Source organism: Amblyomma americanum, chromosome 7 (assembly GCF_052857255.1).
Source record: "Amblyomma americanum isolate KBUSLIRL-KWMA chromosome 7, ASM5285725v1, whole genome shotgun sequence".
NCBI lineage: Eukaryota > Metazoa > Arthropoda > Arachnida > Ixodida > Ixodidae > Amblyomma > Amblyomma americanum.
Window position 1 is genome coordinate 166,167,082 of NC_135503.1, and position 19,807 is coordinate 166,186,888.

A 19,807-nucleotide genomic window follows, 5' to 3' on the forward strand; every position below is an offset into this window, starting at 1 on the left:
TATGCTACGAGTGGCAGCGACACCCTATGGGCAGACCTTTCTTCACTACGATGGGGCCTTACGACCGATCGAGGACCTGAAGTGCACGATGACCGTGTTTTGCTCACACAAGCGTCGAATGCTAGCAAGCAGTAGCTCCGAAAGCCCCTGGTCCGACAGGGAGGGTCCGATAATGTACCTTGGCAACCTTGGCATGGGGTATGTTGCTCAACATCAAGAAAACAGGAGCACAGTGCGCATCATGTCTGCCTCTCTCGGTGCAGTAAGAGCAGCATCTCCCTAAGGGCGACATGCTGCAGTCAAACCGAATGTCCAAACAAAATCCCTTTGTACTTCAGTGCACAAGGCTGCCTCGGCCCAGGCACTTCGTAAAAATTTTTGCTATGCGTTGAAACAAAACAAATGGTTATACATTTTAGATAATTATCCAAGCTATAGCTGAATATTTTAAATGTGTTTATGTTAAGATGTTTTGTTTTTCAGCGATCTAGCCCACCCCTTAATTCGCCGGATACCCTCAGCACCTTACTTCAGCCGCTCAAGGCCTCCTCAAAAAGATGCATAATGAGGTGCAAACATGTGACGCCCACGCACCACTTAGGCAGAAGGTAGCTGTCATACCTTACATCTATACACTGTCACACAACCTGAAAAAAATAGCCCAGCATTAAGACATGATGGTCGTGTTCTCTGCTCCTCACAAGCTGTCCAAGCCTTGCAAGATAACTGACCCGGAGGCGACCCAGCAGCGTGGCTGTGGCAAAAAAAAACAGGCGGCCTCTTGTTGAATGTACAGAACGTGCAGTATACCAAATTCCGTGACGTTATGGAAGAATGTTTATGTTTATGGAGGTTTAATGTCCCAAAGCAACGCAGACTATGAGGGACCCCGTAGTTAGGGCTCTGGAAATTTCTACCACCTGGGATTCTTTAACGTGCACTGACACTCTACAGCACATGGGCCTCTAGAATTTTGCCTCCATGGAAATTCTACTGCTGCAGCCGGGACCGAACTCGCTTCTTTTGGGCCAGCAGCCGAGCATCATAACCACTGAGCCACCGTGGTGGCTAGTTGTGGAGAAATGCATGTTGGTTCAACTGAGATGTGCATGAACGATAGGTAAAGAGAACATGCAAAAAATGTGAAAAATGCATGTGAAGGAAAAAGATTTTGAAGGCTTTTTGGCTAGCAAAGAACGCATCACACGAGAAATCATGGAATCAGAACAGATATGTAATCTTGGGGAAACTTGTGTCAGTTCTGCCTAGCTCCATCAACCTCTCCGACAAAGAGCTGACCTTTTTGCGCCTGCGTTGATGATGACCACGGCTTGAGCAGAATGTATACATTTGATTTTGTAGAAACATTCACGATAAAAGTTGTTGGAAGTTCAGCGCCATCGTTGTCTTCTCGTCCCCGTCCATTTTTACGCTACCATATCTTCAAATATGTACCAACACGCACAATTAGCCACATAAAACTTATTTCGTGGTATCTTGTCCTTGCCACAGAAATGAAGTCTTTCCTCATAATTCTACTAGGTCTTGTATCTGCGTGCTGCTGAAACTCCTGTTATATATTTCGGAGCAAAGGATAGGACTGCCATGGATTCATCAGCCGTGCACAACCTTTTCTTTCCATCGCTAAACCAAACCTGCTAAGAAGAGTTGGCTTCATTAGTGACTTTCCTGCAGTTCTACAGTAACACATGTTGGGCTACTCGGTTCATAGTGAATGCCAAAAAAACTGCACGATCTTGACAGGAAAAGAAGGGGCACAAAGACGCACACACAAAGCGCAGAACTTCCAACTGACTTTGTTTCGTGAAAACGGGGCTTATAAAGGCTACCAACATAACAAACACGGTACATGTGTTTTTGTGAGTGTACCTTGTTTGTTATGTTGATAGCCTTTATAAGCCCCCATGCTCGTGAAAACTCCGTTCGTGAAATCGTGTAATTAGCACACCCCCTTTCTTAAACTTAATTTTAAAAAGCGCAAATTACGCCGTAAATAATTGACAAAGGTGGAAAGTTGGGCAAGTAGGTCTCGATCCATGCGAAAAGGAGTGCAAACACAAGACGAGGAATGAAGACAGAACACACACCACGAGTGCTAAATAAAGTGGGCACCACAAACTCATTTTGACAGAAGGAGGCAAGAGGTGCATTTTTCCATTCACTATTCTTTATTACTGTGACACTGCAATCACATCCCTATAAAATAAACTTTTTCATCAAAGTGCAACTGTCAAGGCTTGGCTGCAGACTCCTTGGGCGGATGGAGCAGGTTGAAGCTGCCATGATGACCAATGCCTGACACGAACTGCTTGGCACCTGCACTGACCCACCACGGTATAATTTGGTGTTGGGCACAGCTTAAGGACACCACAGCGAGCTATGGAAGTGGGCAGAGTGGGCGAGGGAACAGATTAATGACATCTTAGTCGAAATCAAGAGGAAGAAATGGGCTTGGGCAGGGCATGTACTGCACTAGTAGTCCTTAAGGGTAATGGAGCGTAGTGTTCCAATAGATGGCAAGCGTAGCAGGGGGTGGCAGGAAGTTAGGTGGCCGGATGAGATTAAGAGGTTTGCCGGCAAAGGGTGGGCGCAGCTGGCAAAGGACAGGGTTAATTGGAGAGACAGAGGAGAGGCCTTTGCCCTACAGTGGGCGTATACAAGAGAATTTACGCAAACATAAAGCAGTTGTACATACATCCTTTCTGGCATTAAAAAACACACTTCTTTCCAGAAAATGCACTTATCCAAGGTTTTTATATGTGAGAGGCTTCTAATAACTGCCAAGGTATCTGAACTCCATACCTGGAAAAAACTAACGCATCTCTGAAACAGACGTCATTCTCAGTGAACGGATGCATTGCTTTGCACAGATCAATGGTTATATGGTTTTTGGATGTGCAGTGATGCTAATCGAATTTGGAGCCCTTTGGAGCAGAGGAAAGTCAATTCAGGAGCAGTTTGTACCACCAAATTTCTAATCGGGAGCACTGTGGACCAATAAAGCATCAATTTAGAGTCATTCTGGAGCAGGCAGTTTTTAGTTTCCAAATTTCTTAGGTTAGAAAACCATATGCTGCAAAAATTTGAGTGATTTTGTGATTTGAGTGTCATATTGGCACAGAGTCGTCTTCAATTTTGTTTGATGCAGTATAATAGAAGAGAGTCACCTTTGAGAAATATGACATACTTTTTAATTGAAAGGCACATACTTTTCATAACTCACAGGCGAAGTAGCTCAAAATGTGCTGGTGTGTGGCTCTCCACTTTTCTTTATTCTTAATTATATCGTCTCAGCATTAAAACACCTCCAAAGCACAGATGCGTCTTTGTGCCTCTTTTTGCCAATCACTATGAACCAACTAGCCCAACATCATGTTGTACTTGAACATTTAACAGTGTCAGCCACTTTCTTTCCACCAGTTTTCCACACTTTCCAGCCAGCCAGTTTTCTTTCGCACTCGTATTTTCCTCAGTTGAAAGCAATACGACTCATCGTCTCCTTATCCTTATCAGCCAAGCCAGTCTTTCTGCTCTTTTAAAAAAATGACGGAGCCCCAGGGTCACCATGTTGCACAACTGGACCATACGCTGAACTGCAAACACAGCGACTCCATGCAGTTGAGCCCATTTATAGTAAACACTAACCTAGTATGAATGAGACTGGCGCGGCATACGTGGAAGATTAACTACATCCGACCAGTCGTGCTCACCATTCTCGTGCTGGTGCACTGAACCCAGCTCAGAGACACTGCGCAACTGTGCTCAAAAGCGCCCTTTCAAAGCTACCACAAAGTCGAACACTGCGCAGTAAAATGCTTCCTAGAAGGCAGCTGTGATGTTTCTCTCTCAAAGGGGATTTTCTCTCCCCTTCGCCCCCTTCCGCATTAAGAGCTGATGCTCAGGGGATTTCAACTCAAGGTGACTTCTAAAGGATGTCTCTCCATACTGAAGCAAGAACAGCAGGGAAAACTGGATTCATCCCCGAAAGCCGGTAAATGGCAGAGTGAAGCTGCATCCATCCAGTGTGCTGTTCCTGACTGCACACTGTCGTGGCACACGCTCCTCAGAGACAAAAGTTACCACTGGAAAGAAGAAAAGAAGCTGCACCATGCACGAATTGCTCAGCAGCAGTCTCTTACCCTGGACAGCCTCCGCATGCAGCATGCTGCATGCATGTTGCTCCTCTTCCTCCGGGCTGCCCCCGAAGCAGGCGCGGCGTGTGGCCCGCAGGTCGGCCTGCACGCAGCGCTGTGGGAACTTGGCAATGCTGCCCGCCAGGCTAATGGCTTGGCCTAGGGCTGGTGGAGACAGAAAGCAACAACATGCCTGAGGCTCGCTACACATGTGCCTGACTAACGATGGTCTGCCCCTTCTTCCTGCTCACCTGCCCGCATGAGAAATACTGTGCATCCGTTGGAACAAGCAACCCATTCCTGCTCTCGTGAAATGCTTGACATCTGCTGCTCATTCCCGTTTGAGGGATAACAACTTCAATCTCAGAGCAACATGAATAATTTGTCACCACTGTGTGTCTAGCCTTTGGGAAAAATTGTCACAGCAGACCAGCCAGGTGACATGCAAGCATCAACACTAACCAGCTTTCATCATAAAAATAAAACAGCTGGCTGATAACATGATGATGCTGAGAATAGTCTTCGTAGGTAGAACCTTGCTTTTTTGCGATTCCAGATGCAAGCAGCAAATCGTGGGCTTAACGTGAAGATCACACTGTGCTCTTAGCACTTAGGCATCTCAGTTGGTCCTGCTGACATGGAGCATGTGCATCGCATGAGCAGGCAGCCAAAAAATGCCCAGTCATTGTCAAATTTACATGGTTCAAAGTTCAATTCTTTCTGCAATACAAAAGCTAAAAAAGTCTGACTTGTGTATTAGAATACTGTTCAGCGCGCGTCTGATTCATTGAGAAAGTTTAGTTCTCACGCTAAGAAACTGAATGGTGTTTATTAGCGTTAATGGGTATGACATATTACGTATACAGAATTGCTCATACTCTACTTTACACTTCACTGGAGGTCCTCGTATCACTCCTGGCACAATGGTGCAGTGGTTAAACAACGTGGCACTGCCCTGTCATGACAGGTGCTGCAGGACTTTTGAGAAACAAACTTTCACAACAATCAATAATTTAACTGCCACAAGATCAGGTGGTCCACCTAGGCCGCTTCTCCGGGAATGAGGCTTTTCGGGCACAGCAGTGGCAGTGGACGGCTCACAGCATCGCTTCTCACGCACCTGTTTTGCCACTGTTGCAGAAATACAACGTGCGGCCGTCAATCCAGCTATTACGTCATCGTGGCGATAATCTGGACCACCGCCCCGATTTCAGCTACTACCACGTGACGGACCTGAGGACAACGAAGTAAAAAGGACAGGCTGATCCTGGATTCTCCGCTTTTCGGGCACAGCAGTGGCAGTGGACGGCTCGCAGCATCGCTTCTCACGCACCAGTTTTGCCACTGTTGCAGAAATACAACGTGCGGCCATCAATCCAGCTATTACGTCATCGTGGCGATAATCTGGACCACCGCCCCGATTTCAGCTACTACTACGTGACGGACCTGAGGACGACGACGTAAAAAGGACAGGCTGATCCTGGATTCTCCGCTTTTCGGGCACAGCAGTGGCAGTGGACGGCTCGCAGCATCGCTTCTCACGCACCAGTTTTGCCACTGTTGCAGGTTGGTGTTATTTTGCCTCGAACTCGCTCTTAACCCCTTGGCGTCCCCTGCTGCTGCTGTGCCTATAGTTAATCACTGTCCACTGTTATTATGACTGAATGTTTGGCGTGCAATGGAGACATTCGGCCCGAAGATATACCCCTTGTGTGTACAAGTTGTAAATATTCATACCATGTTGGTAAATGTTCTGGAGTTACTGGGTCTGCTTTTCGCAGTAAAGGCGATTCCTTGAAAAATTCTTGGAAGTGCGCAACATGTCAAATAAATGAAAAAAGGGGCGGTGCCTCATCCAATGTGTCTGAAAGCCAAAGACTTGAATGTAAGCTGAACCAACTCAATGCCAATGTATTATCACTTCTACCACTTGTGGCCAAAGTGGACGCCTTGTCCGAAGCTGTCAAAGGCATCAGTGGCATTGAGGCATCTATCCAAATGCTTTCTGACGAGTACGACGAAATACTTAAGAAGACTGACAGTCAAGGTACTGAAATTGTGGCCTTGAGGAAGCGTGTTGAGCATTTGGAGTCCGAAACTTCTGAAACTTCTCTAAATGCCCTAGAAGTGAAAGCTCAGTTAAATGAATTGGAGCAGTACAGCCGCCGACAAAACATCGAGATTCACGGTATGCAAAAAGAAGAGAATGAAAACCTTCTTGATAAGATGGCACGTACGCTTGAGCTTCCCGAGCTATCAAACTCTGACCTTGATTCCCTTCATCGGCTGCATCCACGTGCTGGTAAAAAACCTGTGGTGATAGCTCGCTTCCAATCTGTCATGTTGAAAGAACGCTGGATGCAATGTCGCTCACGTCTTCGGGAGAAAGCAGCAGACTTGCGAATCTTCGATAATCTAACTGCGATGAACAAAAGGCTTTTATGGCTAGCGCAAACGAAGGAAAAGGAAATGAAGTACTGCTTCGTGTGGCAAAAGAATGGCCATGTTTTTGCACGAAAGAATAACGGCGACAGTGTCATTCGAATCCGCCAAGAAAGTGACCTTGCGAACATGGTTTAATGTTAGCGCTTCAGGCATTGTTTGATAATTTTTTTTTTCTTCCGCATGGCGGTTTCATGTTCGAAGTCTTATCTCGATTTCGTTTCTTTTGGTGATTTTGCTTTTGAGAAGAGTAAGCACTCGAAGTTCTTTTCCTTTTATCACTTAAACGCGCAGAGTTTACGGAACAAAGAGGACCAATTAAACACATTCTTCATGTCCTTAGGCTTTGAGTTTGATATTTTGGCCTTTACAGAAACTTGGTACAATACCACTGAAGATGTAATCCACATCAATGGTTACAAATCTGAATGCCTGAGCAGGTGTAGTAAAAAAGGAGGTGGGGTTGCTTTACACATAAAAAGCGCTGTTCATTATGAAGTAATGGCTGAACACTGTGCTATGTTGTCCGACTACGAAATTCTTTTTGTCAGATGCAGAACTTTCATAATTGGCGTTGTTTATAGGCCTCCCGGTGGGTCTCTGGTTGAATTTTTCCGTCGATTTGAAACATTGCTTGATTCTCTGTCGTCACTGAAAATGCCTGTGGTAATTTTGGGTGACTTTAACATTGATTTGTTGCAACCTGCTCACACATCAGTTAATGAATTTGTCGACCTGTTATCAATGTATGGCTTTTCAAACAATATTGCTCTGCCTACTCGCGTCTCTGCATCCAGTGAAACCTTGATTGATTTGTGTCTGACTAATCATGATGAAAGCGACGTGAAAGCGGGAGTGCTTGTAAGTGCGATCAGTGATCATTTACCTTTGTTCTGCTTCATTCCTAAGCGCACCTTTCCACAGGTTACCATAGAACACTCGACAAAAACTACGCGGGTGATAACTAATCGCGCGATAGATAATTTCCGTCAAAATATTGCATCTGTAAACTGACATGAAATTTTAGATAAAAATAAATCTGATTCAAACCTTTTATACAACAGTTTTCTCGAGAAAATTATTGAAATTTACGTACATTCTTTTTCTTTGGTAACTGTTAGAAAGTTTAAGAAAGCGAGGAAACCCTGGGTTACCTACGACTTAGTCAAGAGAATGAAAGCACGAGATAACCTCTTCAGCAAGTTCCTGAAATATAAGGACGTAGAAATTCTTAAGCAATATAAAAAGGTCAGGAACAGGCTAAATGCCGACATAAAAAAGTCACGTGTTGACTACTACGCTAACAAATTTACGGACATTCTTTATGATCCTAAAGAAACTTGGCGCACCCTAAAGGACTTATTGCGGCACACAAAAAATAGCATTCCCCAGGAACTTGCGTACGGCGATAAAGTGCTAAGCGGTAAATCCCTCGCTGAAGTATTCAATCAGCAGTTCTTGTGCTTCGGCTCCTTTGACTCGGAAGTTAGCAACAACTTTACGGACTATATTAACACCAGTTTGCAAAATACTATGTATCTTTGTCCTGCTACACCTACAGAAATAGCACACATTATTAGCAATTTAAAGAACAGCTCTTCTTGTGGTTATGACGGTATTAAAGTAGCACCGATTAAAGCAGTCGCGGATTTATTATGCAATGTTCTTTGTGACATAACAAATATTGTGTTTTCTACAGGCACATTTCCGGATAACATGAAAATTGCTAGGATCGTCGCCTTGCATAAAGGTGGCGCAACTGATTGCATTACTAATTACCGGCCGATATCCATACTTCCAGTTTTTTCTAAAATTATTGAAAAAGCCTTAAATTCCAGAATAACTGGACACATGCAAAAACATAACCTTATATACCTGAATCAGTATGGTTTTCGAAGGGGTAAATCCACTGAATCTGCGTTACTTGAAATACGTGATAAAATTGTTGCCAATATAGAAAACCAACAATACACAATAGGCTTATTTTTAGACTTTAATAAAGCATTTGATTCAATTAAACATGACATACTTTTTTCCAAATTACCCTTTTATGGAATTAGAGGCATTGCTTTAGACTTATTGCGTAGCTATCTATCACACCGCTCCCAATTTGTGGAAATCAACAGCATAAAATCAGATTTAGCAGACATTAGGTACGGCGTTCCGCAGGGTTCTATTATAGGTCCTACGATTTTCCTGCTTTATATCAATGATATCGTGGCAATACCAGAAACACCCGATATTGTGTTATATGCCGATGATACAAACGTTTTTTTCTCCTCTGATAACATCTCTACTCTAATTCCTCTTATTAACAACTGGTTAGATTCCCTTTCAGCATGGTTATCGGCTAATCAGTTGAGCCTAAATGTTAAAAAAACAAAGTATATTGTTTTTACTCCTATTAATAAGCCAGTTAATTTCGCATCTTCTTTAATATTTCAATCTCAACCACTTGAAAGGGTTTCCCAGTACAAGTTCTTGGGTGTATTCTTCCATGAAAATCTACGGTGGACGCATCACGTAAGTCACATTAAACGTAGCATAGCACAATTAATTGGTACGCTCAATAAGCATCGCACGCTGTTACCTTTAAAACTTAAACGTCAGTTATACTTTTCTACGATTCATTCTAGATTACAATATTGTCTACTTATCTGGGGCGTCACTTCTAGGGCTAACTTGGAAACTATATTCCGAATGCAGAAAAAGTGTCTTCGTATTATTCATAACCTCTCGATGTACGAACATACCTCTGAGTACTTTCACCAGGACAATATTTTGAGTGTCACTAATCTATATAAACAAAAGTTATCCGAAAAAGCATTTTTAGAATTCATAAGTAATTGTGATAACTTTTTTTCTATATATACTAATACCACAACTAACTACACCTTAAGAGCTAGAAACTTTATTAAGGTTAAAACTAGAACAAACTACGGCAATCAGCTTTTACAGTGGCAGATTCCTAATTTACTTAAGAGTGAGCATGCTTTATTTGATATCATGCAAGATTCCTCAACCATTTCAATATTCAAAAAGAAATCAATACTATATTTTTCCAATAATTGACTTTTGGCCTTTCTGTATCTTTATTTCTTCATTTGCATTATTTATACCTATTAAGTTGCATTGACTTATTGTATGTATAATTGTGTCTATATTGTACATATAAGTATGTATATGTGTGTATTATGTGTATATATGTATACATTTTTTTTGCACTGTTGTCTGCTGTGCTCGTGGCGCCAGGGGCCTAGTCAGGCGGGTATAGTCTCGCCTTTTGCTCCGGCGTCATGACAATCGTTTTGTCAGAATTATAATAAACTTCAAACTTCAAACATCACAGATAAATATACTGTATATCCAGATAATGTAAAAAACAGATCCAGGAGAAATAACCGTTTTCTATGGCATCAAGGATAAAGAGAAAGAAACATGGCTTGATTCTGAAAAGCCCATCGTTGCACATTGTGAACAGTATTTAAACATTGAGACAGAACCATGTGAAATTCAGTGTGCACACCGCAGTGGGTCTTTCTAAAATTGCAAATGCAGGCCCATAATTACGAGGTTTGCTCACTTCAAGAACAAAGAGCAAATACTGTCTTCGGCCCAGAAATTCAGACACAGGCTCTGCCGTAGCTCAAGATCTCACTTTAAGCCTTGCCCAGAAACGCCTCGAGCTTGGAAAGGCCTGAAAATTGCGGTACAAGTTGCGACATAAAGAACTTCTCACAAGTACTACTTTGACCACACACAACGAGGGTAATGTCATTAACAATATGGATAAGATAGCTAAAGTAGCCGAGAGTTCTACACAAATCTATACAGTAGCCAATGTAATCAGAACGTTAATGAGAGAGACAGTAGCGCACAAGAGCAATGGCTCATGTTCATATTCACACTATCAATCAGGTGATAGAGAAATGCGCAGTATATAACCAACCAACATATATGGCCTTCATTGATTTCTAGAAAGCATTTGACTTAGTGGAAACCTTTTCAGTCATACAGGCATTGCGGAATCAGGGTGCAGAAGAGCCTGATGTCAAAATACTGGAAGATATTGTGACGCTCACGAAGAGGCGATGCCTAGTCTATTTGGTCGGCATCGCTGGGTAGAGAGAGGAAGAGGAGAACGAGGTGGTTGGTGGCGTCTCGTGCTTTCAATCTGGTTTGTCAGTCGCCCGTCGTGGTTTGAATAAGCCCCGGACGTAACATCTTGGTGGAAGGTACCGGGTATACTGGTTCCCCGAAGACGGATCCCCTGCTTCACCGTTGCTGGAGTCGTCGCATTGCTGGTCTACCGCCTTCTGTGCCCATGATGTCCCTGGACGGCAACGCTCCGAGGTCTGTGCCCAGCAGTTCGTGGCAGCATTACCAGGAGCCACAGTCGTTCGCCGGCTCAACCAGCGACGACGTGGATGAATGGCTCACCCACTACCTACGCGTGAGTCGCTACAATAAGTGGAACTCCTCTGCTCGACTTGCCAATGTGTTTCCCCTAACAGACACGGCCCTAACGTGGTATGACAACCACGAGGATTCTTTCACGACGTGGCACTGCTTTGTACAGGAGCTGAAGAAGTGCTTCGGCGACTCAGTCGCGAAGAAGCGTGCTGAGCAAATGCTTGCGCAAGGGGTTCAGCTTCCCGGTGAGACATGTACGAAGTACATAGAGGAAATCGTCAAGTTATGCAAGGTCGTCTCTCCGAACATGACAGAAGAGGACAAAGTTGGCCATTTACTTAAAGGATTCGCCAAAGACGTCTATAATTTTCTTATTGGCAAAGAAAGTCTTGAGTCCGTGTCCGATGTAATCCAGCACTGCCGCACATTTGACACATTGAAAATGCGTCGCATCACACCTAAATTTGGCCGATTGGCCGGGGTGACGACGGTGGCAGCTGTATTCACATCATCGTCCTGTGATCCGACGTCCACAATCCGCCAGATCGTCCGCGAAGAGTTGACCAGGTGTCATGGATCTCCCCGGAGAACACTCGGACCGAAAGAATGGACTAGGCGACGGCTGTACCCACACAAACGCACATTTAATACACCCTACCTGACATACACACTAGAACACAAAACTAAAAAAAAACTAACACAAACCACAAAGACTATAAATACACACGACCCGGGCACACTGCTACTAGCGTCTACTACTAATGTTCTACTATTAGCGGTCGGCGTTCATGCTCACGGTTGGTTCGGTGTGGCTGCAGCGTTGTATGGATCCCGCAGCCGGCGTCGAGGCGGCGTTCGCCGTGCTTGGGCTGGCGTTGCTGGCGGCATCGCTGGCGGTGTTCGACGTGCTCGGGCTGGCGTCGCTGGCTGCGTCGTACAAGCTCCAGGTCCAAGCGCCCGTGGAGGTGATGCCGGTGTTGTTGGCGTTGGGGCACCACCCGGATGGGTGGCAACAGCGCTGGAGACACCCCTGGCCGTAGCAAGTGGTAGCGTCCTCTGTTGACTCCCCGGAACGGGCTCAGGCACGGCAGAAAGTCCACGATGCGATGTCGTAGAACGCAAGCTCACCGGAGCAGTAGCCGGCGTCGCTCTCTTCCAGCCAAAGTGTCCCTGACCCGCCGGAGCCTCCGATTCTCTGCTGTTCCCCTGGGGACTCGCTCTCACTCGCCCTTTTATAGCCTCGGTGTTAGTCCACGTATGCCTTGTCGTCGTCTTCTCTTCTCCACCAATCATCTTTCTCCACCTAAGCGAATGCTTCTCCACCAATCATCTCCCTCCAGCTCACCGAATGCTTCTTCTTCCTCCTCTTTATTCTTCGGTTATTCGCGTCGTCTTCTTCACACCTTTTTCCTTTAAAATTTAATTTAGGCTCCATAATATGTGACAAGGGCCCCCTCTCTCAAGAGTTTTTCCATGAAAAACTGCTCATGTCATCCTCATCTTCAAACCATCCAGCCAACCGACTATCTTCTGTGGCGATTCTGGACTCAGCACACACCACACCGCAGATGTCCATCACACACCAAAAGCACACCACTAACACAGCACCCCAAATTGCGTTTCCAGAACACTAACACACCACTGCCGCTGTCCGTACAGAGTCCTTGATAAGCATGTTCATGTCCACAACACGCTCCCTTGTATGATCACATAACACCAACAATAGCAACAACAAGGTAAATCCCAGAGACACATTAACACAGCAACAACATGATATATCCCAGAGACACCCAGAGCTGACCAGTTAGCTCTATCTCTATACAAGTCTAATTTGTGACATATGACCTCAATTTGGCTTGGCCCATCACAAAACGTCTCCCTCTTGATTTGGAGTAGGGCTGTAATCCTCTGTCTCCATTCAAACTGGGCTTCTTCAGTACCTCATCCCCTCCTGCATTTTTCTTCCCACTGAACGTCGACACCTCAGCAGCATCACCACCTGTCTCCTCGGCCACTACCGAACAAGTTGCCCTGGGGGCGTACCGCCGTACGGGACCTCGTTCTTCATATTTCGTCAACATATTAACATGGAAAACCCTCTTAGTGCCATCTATCACTACCTCATAACCCATGTCCTTTTTCTTCCATGTCACAAGGTACGGGCCCTTCCATTGCATCATTACCTTATCATGATCTATGGGTAGCAACACAAGAACCCTGTCGCCCGGATTCAGATTTCTATGAATGGCTTTCTTTTCATAACATCCCTTGTGGCGTTCATGCGCCTTTTCCAGGCTTTGATGTGCAAGCCTGCATGTTTCCTTCAGCCTATCCCGCAACTGAAACACGTATGTGTATGTGGTCTTTAGATCTGATGTAATCTCTTTATTAGCCCACAGCTCCCTGAGTATTGCAAGTGGACTTCTAACGGTTCTCCCATATAGCATCTCGAAAGGTGAGAAACCAAGACTCGTTTGTGGTACTTCATGGTAAGCGAACAAAAGAGCTGGGAGATATCTATCCCAATCAGTAGGTCTCTCCTGGCACATTTCTTGATCATATTTTTGAGGGTGCCGTTGAACCGCTCTACAAGCCCATTACACATGGGATGGTAAGGCGCCGTCAGTAACTGTCTTACTGACAAAAGGCGGTTAACCTCCTTCATTAGCTCCGAATGTGAAGTTTGAGCCCCGGTCACTCAAAATTTCCCTCGGGAACCCATAACGCGAAAACATTTCCACAAGACCCTCCACCACTTGGATGCTGTCAATAGTTCTCAGTGGAATAGCGTCAGGATAACGAGTGGCCACGTCAACTAGAGTAAGCACATATCTATTGCCTTTGGCGGATACTGGAGAGATTGGCCCCACAATGTCAATTGCAACTCGCTGAAACGGTAGGTCGATGGCTGGCATCTTGCCCAGAGGTACGGGACCAACTCTTCCCTTCGGAACTGTGCGCTGGCACACATCACATGAGCGAACAAAGCGCTCAACGTCACTCTGAACACCCGGCCAAAAGAACTCCTCGGTGATCCTAGACACCGTTTTTTGAACACCCTGGTGTCCGGCCATAATGGCGTCATGACCTAAGCGCAACACGGTCTCTCGCATATCTCTCGGTAACACCAGCTGTTGGACCCGCCTTCCTGAACTAAATATGCATTCCCTGTGCAAAAGACCATTGACCAATTGATACTCGAATGATGTCCGACTCTTCTTTCTTTTCACTCTTTCCCCGACTCTTTCGAAGCAAGCCTTCAAGCTCGGGTCTTCCTTTTGCCTAATAGCAATTTCGCCCGGTGTTACGCTCAGGCACATCGTAACAGGAGCAGAGAGCGGACGCTGCATTGCTCGGGCTGTCGCTTGAGTTCTTGTCTCAAATGTCGACGAGAAACTGACTGCACCCGTCTGAGCTGTCGCAGGCCTTTCCTCCTTTGGACGTTCTTCACCGTCGAGCATCCTCCACTCGGGATCGGGGTCTTCGACACCTCTTGCACCCGTAATGTTCCCCAAGATGAGATCGTAGATGGGTTGATCTACGCATTTTGCCACTACCTGCCCAGTATAATATGGCGTGGACACTAGGATCCTGGCTTCAGGAAGGTACCTTACTGTGCTATCTACAAGAGTGACGGCCAACGCTTCCCCTGTAAGATCCTCGTCCTTCACCAGGCTTCTACGAACCAAGACGGTGTTAGCTCCGCTGTCTCTAAGCACCAATATAGGACGGTCCCCTATTTGCCCAACCACCACTGGCAATGCTGCTTTCGACTTGGGTGTTCCACTCACTGCCTCATTTTTCAGCAGCGTTTGCTCTCCTTTCAGCTGTGGAACTTCGGGTGGCGTGATAAGTTCTACCCTTGAGTCGACAACGCATTCAGCTCGGTCCTGCGTTCTGTATCGGCACTCATTCAGAGTATGACCCCTCCTCTTACAACCTTGACACACAATCTGTGTTTTTTGGGCAGCACTACTAATCCGACAGTCAGCTGCACGGTGTCCCACCTTGCCGCAGAGAAAACACCTTACTGGCGCCTTAGACGCACCGCTATAAGCTCTTGGTTTTGCCACATCTGTCTCTAGGACCTTTTGGGTTTCCCCTTTTGCCTTACTCAAATTCCTTAACCCTTGAGCCTCGAGGAATTGGTCAGCAGTGTCGGCAAACTCTTCCAAAGAACACAACTTTCCTTCAGAAATAGCGCCAGCTTCGAGCTGCAACACGCTAAAAATTGCTCTGCGACCAGCTTGTCACGCACACCTTCAAAACTCTTTTCTGTGTTTGACATAACAAGCCACCTATCAAAATAGTTGGTCAGCCTGCAGGAAAACTGCTTCGCGGTTTCCGAATTCTCAGGTTTCGCAGTGCGAAATCTCTCACGAAAACCCTCTGCCGTAAGCCTGAATCTTTGGAGAAGTGCCTTTTTGACTTTCTCGTAGTCCATGGAATCAGCAGCGGGCATCCTTCCAAACACATTCAGCGCCTCTCCAACTAAACACATGCTTAATGCCGTGGCCCATTCACTGCGCTCAAAGCCTTGCCCCAAAGCTATCCGCTCGAATCGTTGCAGATATGCATCCAAATCATCTCTAATGTCATCAAAAGGAACCACCAGCTTCCTTGGGCAAACTCTGGCTGGTCTAGGAGATTCTGTACCCGCTAAAGAACGCTGATCATTGTGCGTGATCTCCTCATATCCTCCCGCGACATGCGCCTGTTTCCACAAAATACTCTTTCTCCCGTTCTATCCTTCTTTCCTCCTGTTCCTCTGGCTCGCGAGCGTCTGCACGTGCTTGCGCCCTTTCCTCTCTCTGCCTATCTGTCTCCTCTTTCTTCCTCTTTGCCTCCTCCTCATAGAGACGCATCGCCTCTTCTTTGCTTAACCCCAGCTTGAGCGCCAGTTCTAACGTTTTTGCCAAATCCATACTTTCTGCCGCCGAGAGATCGGAAAAATCCGGGACAAAGCAAAAAAAAGGAAAAGGAAATGTATCCTGGCACAGGCTCGCCACTTATCTTTGTCACGGATCTCCCTGGAGAACACTCGGACCGAAAGAATGGACTAGGCGACGGGTGTACCCACACAAACGCACATTTAATACACCCTACCTGACATACACACTAGAACACAAAACTAAAAAAAAACTAACACAAAGCATAAAGACTATAAATACACACGACCCGGGCACACTGCTACTAGCGTCTACTACTAGTGTTCTACTATTAGCGGTCGGCGTTCGTGCTCACGGTTGGTTCGGTGTGGCTGCAGCGTTGTATGGATCCCGCAGCCGGCGTCGAGGCGGCGTTCGCCGTGCTTGGGCTGGTGTTGCTGGCGGTGTCGCTGGCGGTGTTCGACGTGCTCGGGCTGGCATCGCTGGCTGCGTCGTACAAGCTCCAAGTCCAGGCGCCCGTGGAGGGGATGCCGGTGTCGTTGGCGTGGGGGCACCACCCGGATGGGTGGCAACAGCACTGGAGACACCCCTGGCCGTAGCAGGTGGTAGCGTCCTGTGTTGACTCCCCAGAACAGGCTCAGGCACGGCAGGAAGTCGTAGAACGCGAGCTCACCGGAGCAGTAGCCGGCGTCGCTCTCTTCCAGCCAAAGTGTCCCTGACCCACCGGAGCCTCTGATTCTCTGCTGTTGCCCCCGGGACTCGCTCTCACTCGCCCTTTTATAGCCTCGGTGTTAGTCCACGTATGCCTTGTCGTCGTCTCCTTCTCTTCTCCACCAATCATCTCTCTCCACCTCACTGAATGCTTCTCCACCAATCATCTCCCTCCAGCTCACCGAATGCTTCTTCTTCCTCTTTATTCTTCGGTTATTCGCGTCGTCTTCTTCACACCTTTTTCCTTTAAAATTTAATTTAGGCTCCATAATATATGTGACACCAGGTCGCTGGAACTCACACTGGATTCCTCAGCTCTCCCTCCTGTGTATCCCACGCGCCCTCCTCTGCCAGCCGCCGTTAACGCAGCGGACTTTGACGAGCACCGGGTACCCCGAGAGCTGCAGCCGAGCAACATACCGCAATCGCCCCCGGAACAACGGTCCCGATTTTACCATCCTATGCCGGCCACATACGACGAGAACTTTCGGCCCGGTCCTTCGTATGATGACTACTTGCCGGCGCAGCCTGCTGCTGATTTTCCTGTTGTGTGCTACCGCTGTGGCCAACCCGGCCCCGTCTCGTGATTTTGGTCCTCCTCGACGACAGCGACAGCCCTCCCGTTACGGTTCCTCTACCTATCCTCCGCAGCTGAATTACCAACCCGCTTCTGCCCGGTGCCCATCTTACAACGCCTGATTCTGGCAACCCATGGTCTGCACAAATGAGAAATCGTTCGCCGGCATCGGATAGAAGTGTGACACCATCTCCAGCTCTCCGCACTCGTCGATCTCCATCACCCCGACGCCGATCCTCCTCACCTCCGCCGGACAACTAGTCGACGCGACCGATGGGGGTGAGGTCGCTGGACGTCTGTCACTGGAAGAGATACCTCTGCCTGTAGTGATGTTACAGAACAAAGTGAATGTGCTAGTGGATGGAGTACCTGTGTTGGCTTTAGTGGATACCGGTGCTACTGTTTCAGTTATGAGTGCTGCGTTTAAGTGTCGCCTCGGACGTAGTCGTTTCGATGGGACAAAAATGTCCAGTTTTGTGGTGTGAGTGGCGAACCGTTGCCTGCAGTTGGAGTGTGTAGTGTTAAGGTTTCTTTGAGTGGTGTTACGTTTCGCCTACGACGCGCGGTATAGCCGGCGCGGATGCAACGGACGCCGGGGCTTCGTTCAAAGTGGCGGTCATTTTGGCCCGTTCAGTGCTGCCGCAACGCCTCCCGCCAAGCGCATCCAGGCAGGTTTCAATGCCACGTGTCTTCGTGTGTGCGTGTGTGTGTGTGTGCGTGTTGGTGCCCACTCTTGTCAAAGCGCGGCAGCCGGGGAGAGGAGCTCCCCAACTTGGAGGCGAGGAGGTCTGACCGGCGCCGGCCCGGCGGACGCGTTACGTCACGTCTCAACATGTCCGTGCGTCGCCGTCTCGTGTGCGCCTCATCCCAAGCCGTTCCTTCTTGCCCTCGACTCCGAGGGTATAAAGGCAGCTGCCCCGGACGCCAAAAGGAGGCTTCGATTTCTTCCGTCGAGTAACGTGGCCGCCCTGACCGGCTGCTCTTTTGCGATGCTAGAATAAACAAGTTGTTCTGTTGGCAGTCGACTCATCCTTTGCCAGGACCTTCGGATGTTTCCAGCTGTGCCCCAGGCCGCCAGGCCAACGCTACCCTTGGGGCTTGCGACCCATTTGCAACAGTGGTGAAGTGTTCAGCATGGAAATAGCGGTGCTTGCCCGGTCGACACATGATGTTATTCTTGGCCTCGACTTTTTGCAGCTGTGTGGCGCTAACGTCGACTGTCACACCGGTGAGCTCAATGTCGGCAAATGTTCCACCTCTGGCCTTGTGGAAGGCTCGTGCAATGAAGAAAGTGTGTTTTGTGTTACTCGAGATACTGTCATGCCTCCTTCTTCGGCTGTATGCATACCCGTTTCCTGCCCCAATACCCCTCTCTACGTGTTTGATGCGACTGTGGAGCCGAACCACTTGAACTGCATGAAGAAGAACATCTTGGTTCTTCATGCCATGGTTTCTGTCACCAACGGAAGCACTGAACTCTGGACAGTGAATTGTTTGACAGAATCTGTAGTTCTGCCTGAAGGCCTCAAACTTGCGTCATGCAGCCACGACACGCCGGTATCCGTTGCCTTGGTTACCACCGCCTTGGGCGCTGCACCACCAGAGCTTTACGACGAGTCGCAGTTTCTTCGCATGATCGACAACTCGCTTTCCACGCATGAGCGCCGTGCTCTGTTGGCCATCCTCCGGCGACACACCACTGTGTTCGATTTTTCACAGCCCGGCGGCGCATCTTCCATCCCCTCGTCTCGGAGCCTGCACAGGGTTGTCACTGGCGCCTCACATCCGATCCGACAAAAGTCCTACCGAGTGTCTCCGTCTGAACGCAAGGTGATTAATGAACAAGTGCAGGAGATGTTAACCAAAGGTGTTATACAAGAGTCCTAGAGTCCTTGGGCTGCTCCAGTAATCCTTGTTCGAAAAAAGATGGATCATGGCGTTCCTACATGGATTACCGTCGTCTAAATGCCGTCACCAGAAAAGACGTATACCCTCTCCCTTGAATCGACGATGCCATCGACTGCCTTTTTTCAGCGTCCTACTTTTCTTCTATTGACCTCCGGTCGGGGCATTGGCAAATCCCTATGCATCCCGCGGATAAGGAGAAAACGTTTATTACACCTGACGGCCTTTATGAATTTAATGTAATGCCATTCGGTCTTTGTAATGTGCCCGCCACTTTCGAGAGATTTATGGACACTATACTGCGTGGTTTGAAATGGGAGATATGCATGTGCTACCTTGACGATGTTATTATTTTCGGAAAGACGTTCAGTGAGCACAACGATCGTTTAGCTCTTGTCCTGGACTGCATGTGCAAAGCTGGTCTTGTGCTTAATTCTAAAAAGTGCCACTTTGGTGCGCGCCAAGCGTTAGTGCTTGGACACCTCGTTGACAAAGACGGCGTCAGACCTGATCCAGCAAAGACTGCAGCTGTTGAGTCCTTCAAGCCACCACAGTCTGTCAAAGAGCTGCGAAGTTTCTTGGGCTTGTGCTCATACTTTCGCCGTTTCATCCATCACTTTGCGGACATCGCATACCCGCTGACAGGCCTGCTTCAGAAAGATGTGGCTTTCGAGTGGACCCCTGAGTGCGACTCCGCCTTCCGTCAACTGAAATTC

The 19,807-nt window shown here is 47.3% G+C and overlaps 1 protein-coding gene across 13 annotated transcripts in view; it reads right to left on the reverse strand.

The window, feature by feature from the left end:
* Positions 1 to 2,166: 2,166 nt before the first annotated feature.
* The window catches only part of LOC144096750 (putative enoyl-CoA hydratase), a 141,702-nt gene continuing 124,061 nt past the window's right edge, over positions 2,167 to 19,807 (reverse strand). For 9 of the 13 annotated variants that reach the window (XM_077629612.1, XM_077629617.1, XM_077629605.1 and 6 more), the window contains 2 exons: positions 4,161 to 4,319; positions 2,167 to 2,342 (listed from right to left, as the gene is read on the reverse strand). In XM_077629612.1, the coding sequence (XP_077485738.1) occupies positions 2,218 to 2,342; positions 4,161 to 4,319 (284 nt within the window). In that variant the 3' untranslated portion in view covers positions 2,167 to 2,217. The remainder of the gene's footprint in view (positions 2,343 to 4,160; positions 4,320 to 19,807) is intronic. The other 4 variants (XM_077629606.1, XM_077629608.1, XM_077629611.1 and 1 more) reach the window with 1 other exon arrangement.